The 16517-nt window shown below is 51.2% G+C and overlaps 7 protein-coding genes across 7 annotated transcripts; 3 read left to right on the top strand and 4 right to left on the bottom strand.

Moving 5' to 3' along the window:
• Positions 1-2623: 2623 nt before the first annotated feature.
• N7471_001916 (WD40 repeat domain-containing protein) lies at positions 2624-3788 on the top strand (the record flags this gene model as incomplete). The annotated part of the gene is made up of 2 exons (XM_057274636.1): positions 2624-3333; positions 3389-3788. The coding sequence occupies 2 exons, from the start codon at positions 2624-2626 to the stop codon at positions 3786-3788; spliced, it is 1110 nt and encodes a 369-aa protein (XP_057139274.1).
• Positions 3789-4547: 759 nt separating this feature from the next.
• On the bottom strand, positions 4548-4814 carry N7471_001915 (uncharacterized protein; the record flags this gene model as incomplete). Its single annotated transcript, XM_057274635.1, has 1 exon — positions 4548-4814. The coding sequence occupies one exon, from the start codon at positions 4812-4814 to the stop codon at positions 4548-4550; it is 267 nt and encodes an 88-aa protein (XP_057139273.1).
• A 105-nt stretch (positions 4815-4919) lies between these two features.
• N7471_001914 (uncharacterized protein) lies at positions 4920-5879 on the bottom strand (the record flags this gene model as incomplete). The annotated part of the gene is made up of 2 exons (XM_057274634.1): positions 4920-5666; positions 5739-5879. The coding sequence occupies 2 exons, from the start codon at positions 5877-5879 to the stop codon at positions 4920-4922; spliced, it is 888 nt and encodes a 295-aa protein (XP_057139272.1).
• An 800-nt stretch (positions 5880-6679) lies between these two features.
• On the top strand, positions 6680-7462 carry N7471_001913 (uncharacterized protein; the record flags this gene model as incomplete). Its single annotated transcript, XM_057274633.1, has 1 exon — positions 6680-7462. The coding sequence occupies one exon, from the start codon at positions 6680-6682 to the stop codon at positions 7460-7462; it is 783 nt and encodes a 260-aa protein (XP_057139271.1).
• A 132-nt stretch (positions 7463-7594) lies between these two features.
• On the top strand, positions 7595-11842 carry N7471_001912 (uncharacterized protein; the record flags this gene model as incomplete). The annotated part of the gene is made up of 13 exons (XM_057274632.1): positions 7595-7738; positions 7888-8080; positions 8156-9177; positions 9244-9406; positions 9459-9794; positions 9855-9966; positions 10031-10102; positions 10155-10205; positions 10257-10321; positions 10390-11008; positions 11060-11140; positions 11222-11450; positions 11516-11842. The coding sequence occupies 13 exons, from the start codon at positions 7595-7597 to the stop codon at positions 11840-11842; spliced, it is 3414 nt and encodes a 1137-aa protein (XP_057139270.1).
• Positions 11843-11945: 103 nt separating this feature from the next.
• On the bottom strand, positions 11946-12706 carry N7471_001911 (uncharacterized protein; the record flags this gene model as incomplete). The annotated part of the gene is made up of 2 exons (XM_057274631.1): positions 11946-12539; positions 12584-12706. 2 exons carry the CDS (start codon positions 12704-12706, stop codon positions 11946-11948), a joined length of 717 nt encoding a protein of 238 aa, XP_057139269.1.
• Positions 12707-13145: 439 nt separating this feature from the next.
• Positions 13146-15700, bottom strand: N7471_001910 (Psi-producing oxygenase A; the record flags this gene model as incomplete). Its single annotated transcript, XM_057274630.1, has 8 exons — positions 13146-13382; positions 13445-13791; positions 13855-14297; positions 14364-14718; positions 14786-14872; positions 14929-15034; positions 15099-15263; positions 15335-15700. 8 exons carry the CDS (start codon positions 15698-15700, stop codon positions 13146-13148), a joined length of 2106 nt encoding a protein of 701 aa, XP_057139268.1.
• Between the last annotated feature and the right edge of the window lie 817 nt (positions 15701-16517).

Below are 16517 nucleotides of genomic sequence, written 5' to 3'. Positions count from 1 at the left end.
ACGGGCGCGCTCACCCAGACCCTCGAAGGCCATTTAGAAACGGTTGATTCAGTGGCCTTCTCGCCCGACGGCCGCCTACTAGCGTCCGGCTCTAGGGATAAAACAGTGCGGCTCTAGGACCCAGCGACGGGCGCGCTCACCCAGACCCTCGAAGGCCATTCAGATTGGGTTGATTCAGTGGCCTTCTCGCCCGACGGCCGCCTGCTAGCGTCCGGCTCTAGGGATAAAACAGTGCGGCTCTGGGACCTAGCGACGGGCGCGCTCACCCAGACCCTCGAAGGCCATTCAGATTGGGTTGATTCAGTGGCCTTCTCGCCCGACGGCCGCCTACTAGCGTCCGGCTCTGGGGATAAGACAGTGCGGCTCTGGGACCCAGCGACGGGCGCGCTCACCCAGACCCTCGAAGGCCATTCAGGTTCGGTTAGATCAGTGGCCTTCTCACCCGACGGCCGCCTGCTAGCGTCCGGCTCTGGGGATAAGACAGTGCGGCTCTGGGACCCAGCGACGGGCGCGCTCACCCAGACCCTCGAAGGCCATTCAGAATCGGTTGATTCAGTGGCCTTCTCCTCTACGCCCCATCCATCTCACGCGGCTCCAAGCATCTCTATTGAGCACCGCCAGTGGATAGCATTGAATGGCAAAAGGGTTCTGTGGCTTCCTATCGAGTCTCGACCTAGTAGGTTCAAGATAAACGGTAATGTACTTGCCCTAGGACATGCATCAGGGCGGGTTTCCTTTATTGGATTTAGTATGTAATACTCAATCATTTTTGGTTTTTCTCTTTCCTCTATTTTCTAATCCCTTTATAAAAGAAGGGCCTGGGAGAAGGGGATACTTTATACGGCTCTATCCTGCTTGCGGAATATTCCATAAAATTCTAGTAGTACCTAATAGAGTCGCTAATCCATGTGAATAGCTAGCTTTTGCCACAGAGGCTGCTTAGTGAAGAAATCGCTACGTAATGGAACCACAGAGTACTTCTGAGATAAAGATCGCTCATTACGGGTCACATGGCCTACGTTGTTTGTCTATGTGGCACCCGTACTGGTCCGCACGGGCGGCCGAAGGCAGATGATGATAATGAGATGGGTTTGAATGTAGGATCGATCGCTTCATGTTACTGTATGGTGTCATCCGAAGGAGAATTGCAATCATCTAAATTCTCAACACTAAGGCCTGCGTGCCGAAAATGGCCCCTAGCACTGTTTTACTTTGCCCCAACCTGATTGATACACCGTTCGAGAAAGGAGGCGAATTCTCGGTCTGGATCTTCTGCGTAGTAGCACCAATTGCGTCGTATAAAGCCTTTGAGTTCAGCAAAAAACTCTTCAATCGGGTTTAGGTCTGGCGAATACGGAGGCAAATAAACCAGTTTAACTCCCGCATTAGCACACATCTGCGAAATCCGCTCGGAGTGGTGAAACGATGCATTATCCATGACCAGAACAGACTTCGGCTCTGGCCATCTCCCGCAATGACGAAGGAGCTCATCAACGAAGTCTTCAAACACAGCGGCATCCGTCGAGCCGCGAAAGACTCGACTCATCAAAATACCATCTTGGGCATACGCAGGCAAAATTTGATAGCGCTCGTCACGGTGGAACTGAGACACTTGCCGAGGTGCTACACCGAGTGGTGACCAACCTGTTCGTCGGAACCCAATGCGCTTATCGCATCCAGATTCATCAACATAAACAAGATGGTACGACTCAAAGTCAGAGAGGTTATGAAGATATATTTCTCGTAGCTCGGCGTTCTGCTCTTTTGCACTCTGCCGAGCAGACTTTTTAGACCACCCTTTGGATACGAGAGCCCTCCTAATGCTAGAGGTTGACGCTAGCATCTGGAATTCATCCCATAGAAAGATAACCATCTCTTCGAGGTACAAGCCTGGTTTTTCCAACAGATGGTCACAGAGCGCTTCTAACATGGGTGGTGTTATGCTTCGTCTCCGACCGATACGAGTTGAAGGGGCATGAACTTGTCCAAACAGTCGCAGGTTTCTGCGAGTATTTTTGATCGTCTTTTCGCTACACTCAGCTGCGTCAGCCATTTGAGACGTTGTTAGTGAATGACTTTGTATCATATCACGAATAAAATATAGCTTTGACATAGGTAAATTCGGTGCCATGTTGTGCATATGATTCCACTCAAAAGGTGGTGCTGCAAAAGGATGGAATGTTAGGCATAGAGGGGCAGTGTATAGGTGTTTCATGTAATATACAATATAATACGTAATGAAACGGTTCTGAAATTTATAGCCATTCTATTCTCAGGACATAATCATTTTCGCTTTAACCGAATACAGATTAGGGTGGTTTCGGGTACGGGCCGAGAAACAATGCGTTAGAGTCCACAGGGGAATCCGTTTTCGAAATCTACTGTACTGGCTAGCCTATCCGGGTATGGGTTGATTCGATGTTGCCCCAGTGTCTGAATTTATTAATAAATTGATAAATGGCCTGTCATCCATCGAACGGACTCTGTTGTGAGTGAGATTGGGGGCGGTTATTCTGTACTCTCCATGCCTCATTGTTTTCTGCTCTTCGTTGGGAATACGATATCTACGGAGTACATATTTCCCTTCCATACGGCCTTCTCTTACGAAATACGCGTCCTCGACATGGCCTTCACTGCCCAGAATACCACTCACCAAGGCGATATCTCCCAAGATGCTATCCTCGACCATCCCCCCGAGGACAGTATCTCCGAACTGGCCTGGTCGCCTGTCGACAACCATCTCGCTGTAGCGTCCTGGGACCACACTGTGCGGATTTACGATGTGACGCGCTCGGTTAAGGGCGAAGGCAAGGCGATGTTCTCCTTCGGCGGGCCCGTCCTAAGTTGCGCCTGGTCGCCCGACGGCTCCAAGGTTGTGGGCGCGGGGGCCGACGGGTCGGCGCGTCTCGTGGATCTAGCCAGCGGCAACCCCACCACGGCTCAGGCCCAACAGGTAGCGCAGCATGACGCCCCCGTGCGCAGCGTGCGCATGGTCCAAATACCTAACAGTCACGCGCCGATCGTCGTCACCGGGTCGTGGGATCGCACCGTCAAGTACTGGGATCTGCGCCAGTCCACCCCGCTTGGCGTCCTGGAATGTCCCGAGCGAGTGTACGCCATGGAGATCAGCCGGGGCCAATTGCTGGTCGCCTTAGCCGATCGCCAGATCAGCCTCGTCAATCTTAACCAGCCCACCACCGTCTTCAAAACCCTACAGAGCCCGTTGAAGCATCAGACGAGGACCATCTGCTGGATCCCCGACGGGTCCGGCTTTGCGGTCGGCAGCATTGAAGGTCGATGCGGCGTCAACTATATTGACGACGCCAAAAAGCAGTGAGTAATTAACACGCGCCCATCCGGTATCCCGGATATATTAATTTCCAGGGAGAAAGAATTGCCCTGATGGAGATATGACCTGCAGATCAAACTTCACCTTCCGATGTCAACGGACCCCCAAAGACAACGACCCCAAGAACCAACTGGTCTATGCGGTCAATGCCGTGTCCTTCCATCCGCGCTACCACACCTTCAGCACTGCCGGCTCCGATGGCACCTACTGTTTCTGGGACAAAGACGCCCACCATCGGCTCAAGTCGTTCCCTGCCGTCGGACACAGCATCACCTCCACCGCCTTTAACCTCGACGGAAGCATCTTCGCCTATGCGATAGGCTATGACTGGAGTAAAGGGTATGCCCACAACACGCGCGATCATCCGACTAAGATCGCCTTGCACCCGGTGTCCGACGCCGAATGTAAGCCGAAGGCGACCACGACCACTCGGAGGTGACAATCGGGGTCGGAAGACAGCTGGATAACATAACAAACCAAGCTCCTGTACGGAGTAGTCCAATCATTCTTCCTCCTACCTATCAATCGACCATTTCCCGCTTGGCCCATTTCCCTGCTGAGGAAGGTAGGTCATCTGAGCCTTCAGATGAACAATGTTCCGCCAGGAATTCTGTCCTGGTTATATCGTAGCAGGTCACTCTCTTGTAAGATACACTCAATAAAACTTGCACTTTGCCATGCATATTCCATCTCAACAGTCCCCTTACATCGTCGCGAACGAGCGTGTCTCGTGTGACTAGACCAATACGAGTATATAGTAAATTTACGGTCTAGCCGAGATACATACACACATCTACAACTAGACCTCGAACACTCCGTGATGATAATCTTGTCACTATGGCTGAGCATTGACTAGAATGCGAAGCCCACTGCTGAAATTAACCGCCAATTCAACGTCTTGGAACTTTCTTGGAGATGTGATATATCAGTGGGAATGCTCCAGCAATCAAACTCGTGTATTTATCCGTATCAATGGCAGCAAAAAAATATCAATAGAAACAGTCTCTCCACCCCGATTACCACGCCAGTAACATAGCTACCCCTTAGACACCCAAGAACCTTGCCGCGTCAGCCCTCCCGATGTAGGTGCTGGAGGTGCCACCAACTGCGGGAACACCACTTTGACGTCAGGGCTATCCATCTGAGCAAGATACTCGACCAACAGTGCACTGAGGCCTGCCTCCTGGGCCTCCTTCAGCTACTCCCCCATGGGTAATGCCCAATACGACGCACCAGTACCCTTCTCCAAGTATCGTTGTATTCCATGTAGTGGGATCTGCTCCCCGAGATGGTGAATGTACCGTACCTGATTCAAGGGAGAGGGATCCCTAGGCGCCAGGACCCCGCGTACAATATCCCGAGCCACCTGCTCAACAGGCACAAAGTCGAGATAGCCCTGCCACGAGGACTTCTCGGGCAGGGGAACCGCACGTAGTTTCTTAGAGAACTCGAGGAGATTATCCATCAAGTCTAAGGGGGATTATCCCTCGCCCGTGACGCTGGAAGGGCGATGTATCCAGACGGGGAGGTCGACTTTCCGGTTCGCCTCTTCGAGCACGCGCTCGCTGGCCTACTTGGAGCTCAAGTGTAGCTGGGATCCATCGGTCGGAGGCAGGACGCTGGCCGCGGAGACCTCTGCGAAGGTCGAGGAGCGGGTGAAATTGGCGATGCCGCTGGTAGACACGTAGTGGACTGGCACGCGGCGCGTTTTTATTTTATTTTCTCCACTAAAATTGTCTTTTCTGATCGGCGAAAACAAAACCCATGGTCCAAAGACAAGCGCAGAGGTCTCAATACTCCAGCGATATGGGGCGTTTGGCGGCGTCCGAGGATCCTTGAAAGCAACATGGACTGCGCGCCCTCCCTTGACCCCACTGCCTGGTTTCGATCCATACGAGTCGAAGATCTGTAGCATGATCGCCTCGTCGGCTCCTACTCTGAAGAGATAGTACCACTTCTGATGGTCTCGATTGATGGGAGCGCCAAAATCTTCCGACAAATCCTTGAGATGCGAGACCATGGTGACAATGTCTTTGTCCTTGACGGTGGCACTCGACGCAATCGCCAGCGGACAGGTGTAGACGGTGCCGTTTAGGCACTGCCAGAAATGGATCACACGGTAGTGGCCCTGCAGCAGCTTCTCGGCCTCTTCCTCGTGGAGGTGATATCTCACGCGATCGACTACCGCAGCCCCTGTATGATCCAGATGGGCAATCAAGGCGGGCGGATTATAAGGCACGGGGAAGTTGTTGGTGTAGCGGATCCCATGGCGGAAGATGTGCACCTTGGTGGCACCGGGGACGTTGGCCAGAATCTGCTATTCTCCCAGTGGATAGTAGTTCTTCCGGATGTCCTCCTCGTCGTCGAAATTGGTCTTGGAGATGGGGACGCCCTGGACAATATGGATGGAATCGTGGTCGAGATTGACAGAGGACTCCTTGCCACGCAGGTCTTGAACAGTCACCATGCTCGGCTCGCCGCGAATGTTGGTGTAAGAGACTCCCTCTGGAGGGGAACACTTGATGGACATGTAGGGTGTTTCATCGGGAGGGAACTGCCGGCTAAACAAAAGCGGAGTGGTGATGTCTCCCTGAGGGGTTGGTGGCAGAGCACCTTAATTCTTCGCGGAGACTGGCAGTCTCTGAGTGGTAGTCATACTATGGACTGTTGCGTCTTTCCAAAGATCGTTGCTAGTACCGGAAGCCCTGAATAGATCTGCGGGGAGTGTGTGGTGAGAAAAAGATGTATGAAGTATATTTTCTTGGATCGGTTCTGCTACTGCTCGGCAACCACTATTTCCAGCAAACTTCCTGAACTCGTCGGAGTCGGAATGGAGTCGGACAAGTCGGGGTTGATGGCCGATCTGAAATGATGGCTGATTTTCTCCCTTCCAGTTGAACAGCCAGTCTTGGAACAATTAGTTAAAAACGAATTTTGTAATATCTACCGATAACAATAACTGATTAAAAATATTAATTATTATGAAAAAAACGAGGAAAAAAAAGGTATATTCACGGCTAAAGGTCGGTAACTTTAACTAAATCTTTAGTAGCTCTGTTAGCATTAGTTATATATATAATTTACTTGGTATGTGTACCATCTATACTGACCCTTCTAGTTATTTTTTACCCTATGTGAGAAAAAAGAATTGATAAATAGTAAACGCAGTAGTAAATACTAGTTCCATTTACCCTGCAACTTTTACCCACTACCTCCAAGCACGCGTCTCTTTGTTTCACTTTCCCTAAACCTGTTTTCTCTTCTCCGTTCTCGCGTGAATTCAACCCTTCTTTCAGTCCTCCATGGTTTTCATTTCATCGGAAATAGACCATGGCGCTGAATGCTTCCGAGAAATGGGATCTCTGCCCACAGGCTGCTGATCGTCATTTTGGCCCCTCGCTCGATGCGCGGTGCCGCGGGGGCTTTGATTTCACCCTCACTTTTGAACAATCCATCCTGTCTATTGCTCCTTCAGCCCTGCTGCTCCTTATCGTCCCCTTCCGATTATACTGCCTGTCTCGCGCCAGCCTTAAGACCAATGTCTCCTTCTCCCTGGCGTGCTCGAGCAAGCTTCTAGCCGCTGTTGCTCTGGTTGGTCTCCAAGTCGCCTTACTAGTGTTATGGGTTCGAAATCCACAGGTACAAACGGTCGCGTCCATCCCGGCTGCCGCCCTGTCGCTGGTCGATGCGCTGTCCATCTGTCTGCTTTCCTACATGGAGCATACTCGTTCCATTCGGCCTTCCACCCTCTTGGGGGTCTTTCTCTTGGCTTCGCTCGTCTTGGATATCCCCCAATCGCGAACACTCTTCCTGATGAGAAACCAAACGCCCATGGCAGCGGTCTTCACTGCAGCGACGGGTCTCAAGGTAATTCTACTCATGTTCGAGGCACAGAGTAAGATTCATGAACTCAGGTTGCCGTATCGCCACCATCCTCCCGAGGCGACAGCAAATGTTTGGGCGCGCACCCTATTCTGGTGGCTCAATCCGCTGTTTTTCAGGGGATTTGCCCGTTTGCTATCAATCGAGGACCTTTACTCGATGGACAGCAAACTCGCGACCTTCCATCTTCGAGAATGGATGCAAGCTAGCTGGGCCCGTCGAGGCACTTGAATGCTCCCCATCGGTGATCATTTGGCTAACGAAAACTGATAGCGCACTCCAATTCACCCTACGCATTGACCATGGCCACTATCTCGTGCATGCGATGGGCCCTCTTGTCGGCCGTCGGGCCGCGACTGGCCAATGGCCAAGATCGGCTTCACATACGCCCAACCATTTCTGATCAGCCGTGTTATCAGTTTTGTCGAAGCCCCGGCTTCAGAACAACACCGCAGCCATGCCCTGGGACTGGTGGGGGCTGCTTTCCTAGTCTATCTCAGTATTGCCGTAAGTCGTTCCTGCAGCCCCCTTCCCCCCACTGGCGGGAGATCCTGGATACTGAGCTTCGATAGATCACCACCGTCCTCTACAAGCGCGAAATGTACAGAATGATTGCAATGGCGCGGGGCTCGTTGGTCAGTCTCGTATATAGTTAGACATTGCAGATGCGTGACTCGTACGATGAATCGGCCGCGCTTACGCTCATGAGCACGGACATCGATCGTGTCACTGTGGGCTTACAAAATCTCCATGAGGTATGGGCGCGCATTGTGGAAATTGCAATCGGCATGTGGCTGCTGGTTGAGCAATTGGGCGCGGTGGCCGTGGTGCCCATTGGATTGATCGTCTGTATGTTGTTGCATAGCTCCTATCCTTGTAGATTCTTAACGCCTGTCCGAAACGTCCAACACTAACCGACCGCAGTATGCACCTTTGCCAACTCGCAACTTTCCAAATTAATTGTCGGAAGGCAAAAGGTCTGGAACGCGGCTGTGCAGAAACGCATTGCCGTCACGGCATCTATGCTGGGTTCGATGAAGAGCATGAAGATCATGGGCGTGACTGAGGCGGTGGAGAGCAGCGTGCAGCAGTACCGCCGCAAGGAAATCCAGTCCGCCATGGGATTTCGCTGGCTGTCATTGTGGACGAACACCATTGCTTCTGCCCCGTTGATATTTGCCCCAGTCCTGACGTTCGTGGTGTTTGTAGCACAAGCCACTGCTCGCGGCACCGATAGCCTGTCCACGAACCAGGCTTTTAGGTCTCTCTCCATTATAACCTTGGTCACCCAACCCGCCTCCCTCCTTATGTTTGCGATTAATGAGTCTGCAGCCATGAAAGGCTGCTTTGATCGACTCCAGAAATTTCTTCGTGCTCCAGCAGGTTCGGATAGTCGGACCGGAGTCACTGGACTCGGTGGTTCTCACAGTGGTGACTCGGGGTCAGAGGTGAGCCCCAGCCATCCCAACGGTAAGACAATGCGTGAGGGAGATGAGAAAGGGGCAGAGGCTAGCATCCATTTGACCCTCATCACCGTTGGGGTCCAGCAAGCGACGATCCGGCCTGCACCAACCGTCGACCCAGCTCTAAATCAGGTATCCATGGACTGTCCAGACGGCTCCCTCACGCTGGTGGTGGGACCCGTCGGCTGTGGAAAATCGACACTACTCCGAGCGGTCTTAGGAGAACTACCCTGCGACGCAGGCACCATTTCCGTCTCCACAAAAGACATTGCCTTTTGTGCTCAGAGCCCCTGGTTGCCCAATGGTACCATTAAAGATGTTATCTGCGGGTTCTGCGACGAGGAAAAAATTGATCATGTATGGTTTCAGACTACCATCCATGCCTGTGCTCTGGAGGAAGACCTGTCGCATCTCCCTCAGGCCGAACAGACTGTAGTTGGGAGCCGAGGAGTAACCCTTAGTGGCGGTCAAAAGCAGAGAGTGGTACGTTCAACTAGCTTCTATCCCCGCTCAACATTTACCAACCAGCGGCTAATTTTCCTTTCGTAGGCGCTTGCTCGAGCGGTCTACGCTAGACGCGGTATTATTTTACTGGATGATGTTCTGAGCGCCCTGGATCAGAAGACCGAAGCACTGGTCGTAAACCGCTTATTCAGTGAGCAAGGATTATTTCGGCGGTTACAGACTACCATCCTCCTGGTGACTCACTCCGGTATGTACCACAATCCGACCCTATAATTGAAGACGTAACTGATCATTTCCAGTCCGCCATCTCAACATCGCCGACCAGGTCATCGTCCTAAGTCGGGAGGGAAAGCTCCGAGAGATTTTGAGGGGCCAGGACATCCAGAAAAGCAAAACAGGCATAGCGACCTACGGCTATGAGGGGGTCCTCGGTGCGGAGGACGTTGCCGGTGCACCCCAGCCATCCTCCAAACCACGGCCAGCAATCAAGGCACCGCGACCGGATGACGCAGATCTGACACGCCAGACTGGTGACATGGCAGTCTATGCGTACTACTTTCGATCTTTTGGCTGGCTTCGGACATTTGGCTTCGTAGCTTCTACCGCGTTGTTTGCCTTTGCAACCGCCTTCCAGCGTGAGTTCGGGTCGAACCTGCTTTAGGATTGAACCGACTCAGGATGCTGACAGTATGCAGAGATCTGGCTTCAATGGTGGACAAACGTGAACGGAGGTTCTATTGAAAAATATATGGGTGTCTATGTTGTCCTGGCTGTTGCCGCTATGTTTTTCCGCTGTCTAACCTTCTGGTACGTGTCGTTTTCGTGGCAAAAAATAGGGAAATTGAGGTGAAAGTCTAACAATATGGTGCAGGTGGGCTCTGATCTGGATGTCGCCAATCTCCTCTCTCAATCTTCATCGAATCCTTCTACGGGTTGCTGTTGGGTAAGGGCGTCGAAGGTCTTTCTTGAAGCTGACAACCGCTGATCTTGCACAGCGCGCCTTTATCTTTCTTTGCAAAAACCGATAGTGGTGTAATATTGAACCAGTAAGGCCTTTGGAATCAGTGGTAGATGACTCGAATTCTGACATGACCCAGGTTCAGCCAGGACATCGGTTTGATTGACCGGGTATTGCCTCTTTGCCTGATTCGCGTGGTTGTCCGTAAGTGTTGTCTCTCCAAAGTTTCGCGGAGTATATGCATGGAGGTAGTAGGCTAATCCAGAATGCAGAGATTTTCCAAATCCTTTCCCAGACAGCACTTATCGCTATGGGCTCAACTTATATGTCCGTTTGTATTCCAATCTGTGCCGTCACCGTGTACTGGTTGCAGCGGTTCTACCTCCGAACGTCGCGCCAACTGCGATTTCTCGATCTTGAGTCCCGGAGCCTGCTGTACAGTCATTTTCTGGAGACCCTAGAGGGCCTGGCCACACTTCGTGCATTTGGCTGGCAGGAGAAATTTCAGGAGACCAACACCAAGCTTCTGGACACCACCCAGAGGCCCTTCTACTTGATGTACTGCATCCAATGCTGGCTCAACCTTGTTCTCGATCTCCTCGTTGCGGCAGTTGGGGTTGTAGTCATTGCCCTGGCGGTCTTACTGCCGCATATGACCAGTGCGGGCACTATCGGCCTGGCACTGAATAATGTTCTCGGATTCAACCAAGCTCTGGCTGTCTTGATTGACAGCTGGACACAGTTAGAGACCTCGCTGAGGGCGATTGCGAGACTGAAAAATTTGGAGCAGACTGTCAAACCTGAGTATCAGGAAGGGGAAGATATTATTTACCCGGAAACATGGCCGGAGCATGGTGCCATTGAACTGAAGGATATTTCGGCTTCTTACGGGTCATGCTAGGTTTGATTGGTTACAAGTGGACGACGCTGACCAGTACTTAGCCCCTCCATTCCAGCTCTGGAAAAGATCTCCATGTCTGTACTGCCTGGCCAAAAAGTAGGCATTTGTGGGCGGACCGGAAGGTGGGTATCTCTCTTTTTTCTTCGTCCTTTCTCTTTCCCCCAAGGAACCTCCTGTTTTGCTAACAATGGGTGACAATGTAGCGGCAAGAGCTCACTTCTGTTATCCTTACTCCGACTATTGGACCTTGACAGTGGAAGTATCGGGGTTGACGGATACGACCTGCAAACCCTGCCACGGGAGCTGGTACGCAGTCGTATCGTTGCCATCCCCCAAGAGCCTTTCTTCTTGAGCGAATCTGTTCGGATCAACGTCGACCCCAGCCAAAGGTTGCCCGACGAAGCCATTATCAATGCTCTCAAGAAAACGAAGGTTTGGGACGCTATCGAAAAGCCGGGGGGTTGGACACACAGATCAAGGAGCAACCTCTGTCGCAGGGGGAGCAGCAGTTGTTCTGTCTGGCTCGCACGATGCTACGCTCGGGGAAGATTTTGATCCTCGACGAAGCAACAAGCAATGTCGACGCCGAGACGGATCAGGTCATGCAAGGGATCATTCGGGACGAGTTTCAGGACTACACGACCCTTACCGTTGCTCATCGATTGGATACGATTATGGATTCGGACATGGTTGCGGTGTTGGACCAGGGGAGATTGACCGAGTATGGGCCTCCTCAGGATTTGCTGGCTCAACCGTCCATGTTTGCGGACCTAGTGGGTAGGTCCAGCGTTGAGAGCACGGTCACTACCCCGGCGTCGGGCTGAAGCAAAAGCGGCAGGAAACAAAAAACTAAGACAAGGTAGACCAGGATTACAAAAGAAAGCAATCACTATTATTCATTTGATGATCATTCCTCGGGTTTCATTTCTATAGCGCAATGTTGACTACCGATGTCCAAGAGTACCCCCGAGTCCAAAGCCCACTCACTGCCTGCCCAGTCCGTTCCATCCCCGGCACAGACTTGTAGGTCAAATCTGCTTTCGCTTGGAATTCTTCAGCCAGACGTTCGGCTGTTTGGTGATATCGTCGAACTCTGACACCAGCGGCATCTGCCAGTCCGCATTCGCGATTTGAAAGTCCTAGAGGCATCACTATCGAGGCCACCATTCCAATCATCTGCTTCTCGGTAAACACCCGCCCCGGACAGTGGGTTGCGCCACCTCCGAACGGCTTCGTCGTCCGGGCATGGCTTTCGCCTTCTCCGCCCAACGACTTCTCCAAGAACCGGCGCGCGTGGAAGGACTCGGCATCCGGGTGCAGGGCCTCATTGAAGTGCACGAGGCCACAGGGGATGTTGATCACCCCGCTCTTCTGCACGAACCATTTCTTCTTGCCGGTGAACTGGGTGTCGGCGACGACCTCAGCACCGTTAGGGAGTTGTTGTGCATGCGAAGTGTTTCGTGCCAGATGGAGCGCAGCAGCGGCATTTTTGTCGGCAGGATCTCCAGCAGTTCCGCAGGGCTGCGGTCGGGAGAATATTACGCGTCGGCGAGTTCCTTGCGGACCTCGTGGGCCAGGCCCGTCTCAGCCAGAATATGGAGGAGGGCGAGATACCCCGTGGGCATGGAGTTGAGGAGCGAGGCAAACATGGTCCGCAACATATCGGCGCCCTGGCACTGAGGGCTCATGCCGGACTGGGCCAGGTAGACATGGGTGACTATTTAACATAATAAAATTACAGGTTCAATATTACTTATCCCTGGACAGTTCTTCCAATGCCTGGTATTCCACTAAGATTGCGGGACTAGTGGCTTGGGAGTGGGGCTCTACAATACTTAATGAGTGTGTGGTTGTGAAGCTGGTTTTGCATCTGTATCAGAAAATTTCATTCTCATGGCAGTGATTACAATAACTAAATCGGAGGCCTGAAATAAACCAAACTTCAATGCGATGAAAATAAAAGAACTACCAAACGACTTTCTGCGGCGGTAAGCGAAACATATTACTCAGCTCTTTGTCGCGAACAAGTCCTCAGTTTGGCAAACCTAGAGGCTGCCTTGAAACCCCTCTTTAGGTAGAGTCCAAATCTGTGTCAAGCTTACCTTCGCAACTGCACTTGCCCCTCATCTATAGAGGGTTTGAGAAGTCATAGTTGCCTGCAACACCTTGAACCTCAAAGATGCGCCTAATTTCGTCGGGGACCGTGAACGGGAACAACTTCCAGGCGGAGTTACCTTTGTAGAACCCAGGGAAGGCCACATCAAGCAAGTGATGCATCTTCCCGCCGCGAGCTAGGTTATCCTGCGGCTTGTCGGATTTGATGAAGTTAAAACCCCAGTTCGTCATGCTGGAGGGTGTCCAGTCCTGGCGGGAGATGGGTTAGTTTCTGAGATAAGCTAGTATTGCAAGTTCTAGGGATACCATACAAGGGTATAAAACCGATCAGCCCTGATCAACGTGACTGCGTCGCTCAAGATGGCCCTGGTGATTGTAAAGCCAGCACAGAGTCCTGAACCGGGATAGACTGGTTTCTTCGTGTCCTCGAAGATCACACCAGGGTACAATTCCACGAAATCCGGTTCCTGATAGAGGGCCCTCATGGCCTCCTGAACCTCCGGATCAGGGTTAACGTCACTAAAGCTCTTGTGCGGCGTGAGGCTCATGGAGCTTCGAAGTTCGTTTAGTGTGCCGACGTGCCAATTACGCGCCTGGCTCATGCCAAGCATGACGACGGGCTTGAGCACCACGGGAACTTGACGCGACCCAAAGGCGGCTACCGGTTCATTTCAGTCAGTGAGGCGATACAAGGTGATAGATGGCTATGCAAAGCACTTACCGCTCACATCCTGCGTACTCTCCGCAATGAGCTTCGCCAGGGCCTCGGTATCGTAGGTGCCGAAGTTGTTGCGGTTCAATCCTCCAAAGGTGCGGGTCTCGGGTTGCTGGGCCGTAATATCGTCCCTCCACTTGCCCAACCCACTAAGGAAATCTCGCAGGGGCAATTTTGTGATGTCTTGGTTGGGGAATAAGCCTTGGAAGAAGTTTCGCGTCCATTTCTCGTCTCTGTTACTGACATTGGCATGCCAGCGGTAGATAAGGTTGAACTCGACGGAGACCTGGTTTCCAGTACCCATAGGGAGGTCGGATTTGTTGTCAAAAACATCGGAGAAAGGATCACGAGGGTCCAAGATCCAGCTGCTATCCGGAGCGTAGTTCATGTTGAGAATGGTCTTAACATAGTCGGAGAGGATGATGTTGACGTAGAGGCCACATGTGACGCTGATTAGGTTATTAGCAAAGCAGTTAACTCATAAGAACTTAAGCAGATATGGAGCAATTGCGTACAGTCTTGCGGTGTTAAAGAGGGCGTTGTCAACCGCTTTTTCTGCGCTTTCTTTGCTCAAGCGTGAATTTGGACTGAACCTTCCTCCTTCATTAATGCGTTTCAATTCTCCCGCGACATAGTTATGAAAGCGGTTGAAAGCAATAATCAACGCGCAGACACCCGGTGGAAATCCCAGAAGACGATATTCAGAAAAGGCATCAGGCTTGAGCATGCCATCTTTCATGGTACGCACAGCTTCCTGTTCCTTCTCGTTGTTTCCGTACAAAGGAGCTAAATCAAGATAGGAAGACGTGGATGACACATTGAAATTTGGATTGGGGTCATTTTTGGTGTCGTCGCCGGTGCGGAACAAATCTGAATGTCGGTTAGTACAACCTCAGGAGGGATTCTAACGTTAAGCGAAAACGAAAAGGACTCAGACCATGGATTATGAGGATGGCCATGTAGAAAAGCACGCTCGAGATCTTGTTCGGATGTTCTTTGGGTGGCTCGCGACGAGCCAGCAATTCTATCAAGTGTTATCATGTGCAATTATCCAGCGATTTCTGCTGCGTGTGCACATACTGTCGAAAACCTCCGAGGGATCAGGGTACAGCCTCCCTTGTTTCAATGGTTTGATACTCCTGGCATAGACAGAGCCTGCCATTCCAAGCTTCGGAGACATCCAGTTCTGGAAGTAAGATTCGATCAATCAATTAATCTCTCTCGCAATATTCAGTCTCGGTTCATCTTACATTATTCGATCCATCCGCTGTGCGATACGCATGGTCATCACCAAGATATGACAATGGTGGGTGTTGCAGACTATCCCAGAGTCCCTTAATTATGTTTCCTGTGAGCTTTTTTTGAGTCTCTGAGGAATTGGGCAACGAAGCTGCAAGTTTAATGGCACGCTCCATCTGCAGTTCCTCTTACATCAGCAAAATTGACCTTCAAGCATCTCCCTGCTTGGCAGTAAAGGAAAACACACCAAATAGCTCTTGTCATTAATCCCCTCCCTCAGAGCCTTTGTATGAGCAATTTCAATAAGAATTCCGATATCCTCATCGATCCTAAGGGCTTGGCTCTTCCCATCGCGGATAAGACCGGTATGTGCTTCGAGAAATTCAACCATGTCATTCAACAGGAGGACCCAATTGGTGGATTTCTCGCGCTTGGCGGCCTCAGTAGCATTGTCGTCGTCCGCATATGTCCCAAGAATCGAGTCGAAGCGGTCGAGCACTTCTGAGAGGACTGGTTCCGATTTTTCAGTCAAGTCTGAGCCGACTCGGGACCTGAATATATCACGAAAGCCGTGCAGTGTGGAAAGGGTTGGCGAAGGGAGTAGGGAGGACATTGTTGGGTTCGGCAGGGAATGGGCGTTAGAGGGTGTGATTTCAAGTATGAAGCCTACTAAAGAACCAAAAATCAATTTATGCACCAAGATGACAACCGGTACCTAACACTTCTGCGGGGAAATGGAAAGTTTACCCGATATCAGGCAGCGAAGCGCGATACCACAATATTCTCAATAGTGAGAGCGCTGATGAAAGATGTAGGCGAGGTTATAGTGGTATTCGGAATGCCTGAAAGAGCAGATTCCCTGCAGACGCAGCCTGTGCGGCTTTGTGGCAGCCAGAAAAGAAAGGTATCATCATTTGGCTCATATGACGTACAGAACGACTCGGCACCAATGAGTCAAAGGTGAAGATCAAACTCTACATTTAGCTTTGAACTATCACTGCGAATGTGTGCGTGATGTGTCATTGAGTCTAGGCCGGACATACGAATATGTGAAATCACAATGACGGTAATAACCTGTGACAGAACCTGGAAGCTGCAACATGTCGCCTGAGCTGACCCGTTTCGAGACGCGTTATTCCTTGGATCTCGTCAAATTGTGTCTCGATGAAGGAAATGGAAATGTAGCATGAAGGTTACGGGTATACGTCACTTTAGGGACGGGATGTAAACGTTGTACTGTCCATTTCATACGAACGTATCGTATCAAGCCGGTAGACTGAAATAATGCGAACAAAATACTTACATCAATAGATGACACATCAGTATTTTCAAATATGAACTGGACTCAGGGCCTGTAGTTTTGTATGGTTGAGCCTAGTATATATGGCGGGAAGATTAGACAGTGGATCACGTATAAAAGTGTTTTAACA

The sequence above is a fragment of the Penicillium samsonianum genome, assembly GCF_028829775.1.
Source record: "Penicillium samsonianum strain IBT 33392 chromosome Unknown utg000002l_segment0_segment0, whole genome shotgun sequence".
In the NCBI taxonomy this organism is placed as follows: Eukaryota; Fungi; Ascomycota; class Eurotiomycetes; order Eurotiales; family Aspergillaceae; genus Penicillium; species Penicillium samsonianum.
The sequence above is the reverse complement of the archived record's forward strand: the minus strand, read 5'-3'. Positions and strand labels throughout refer to the sequence as shown.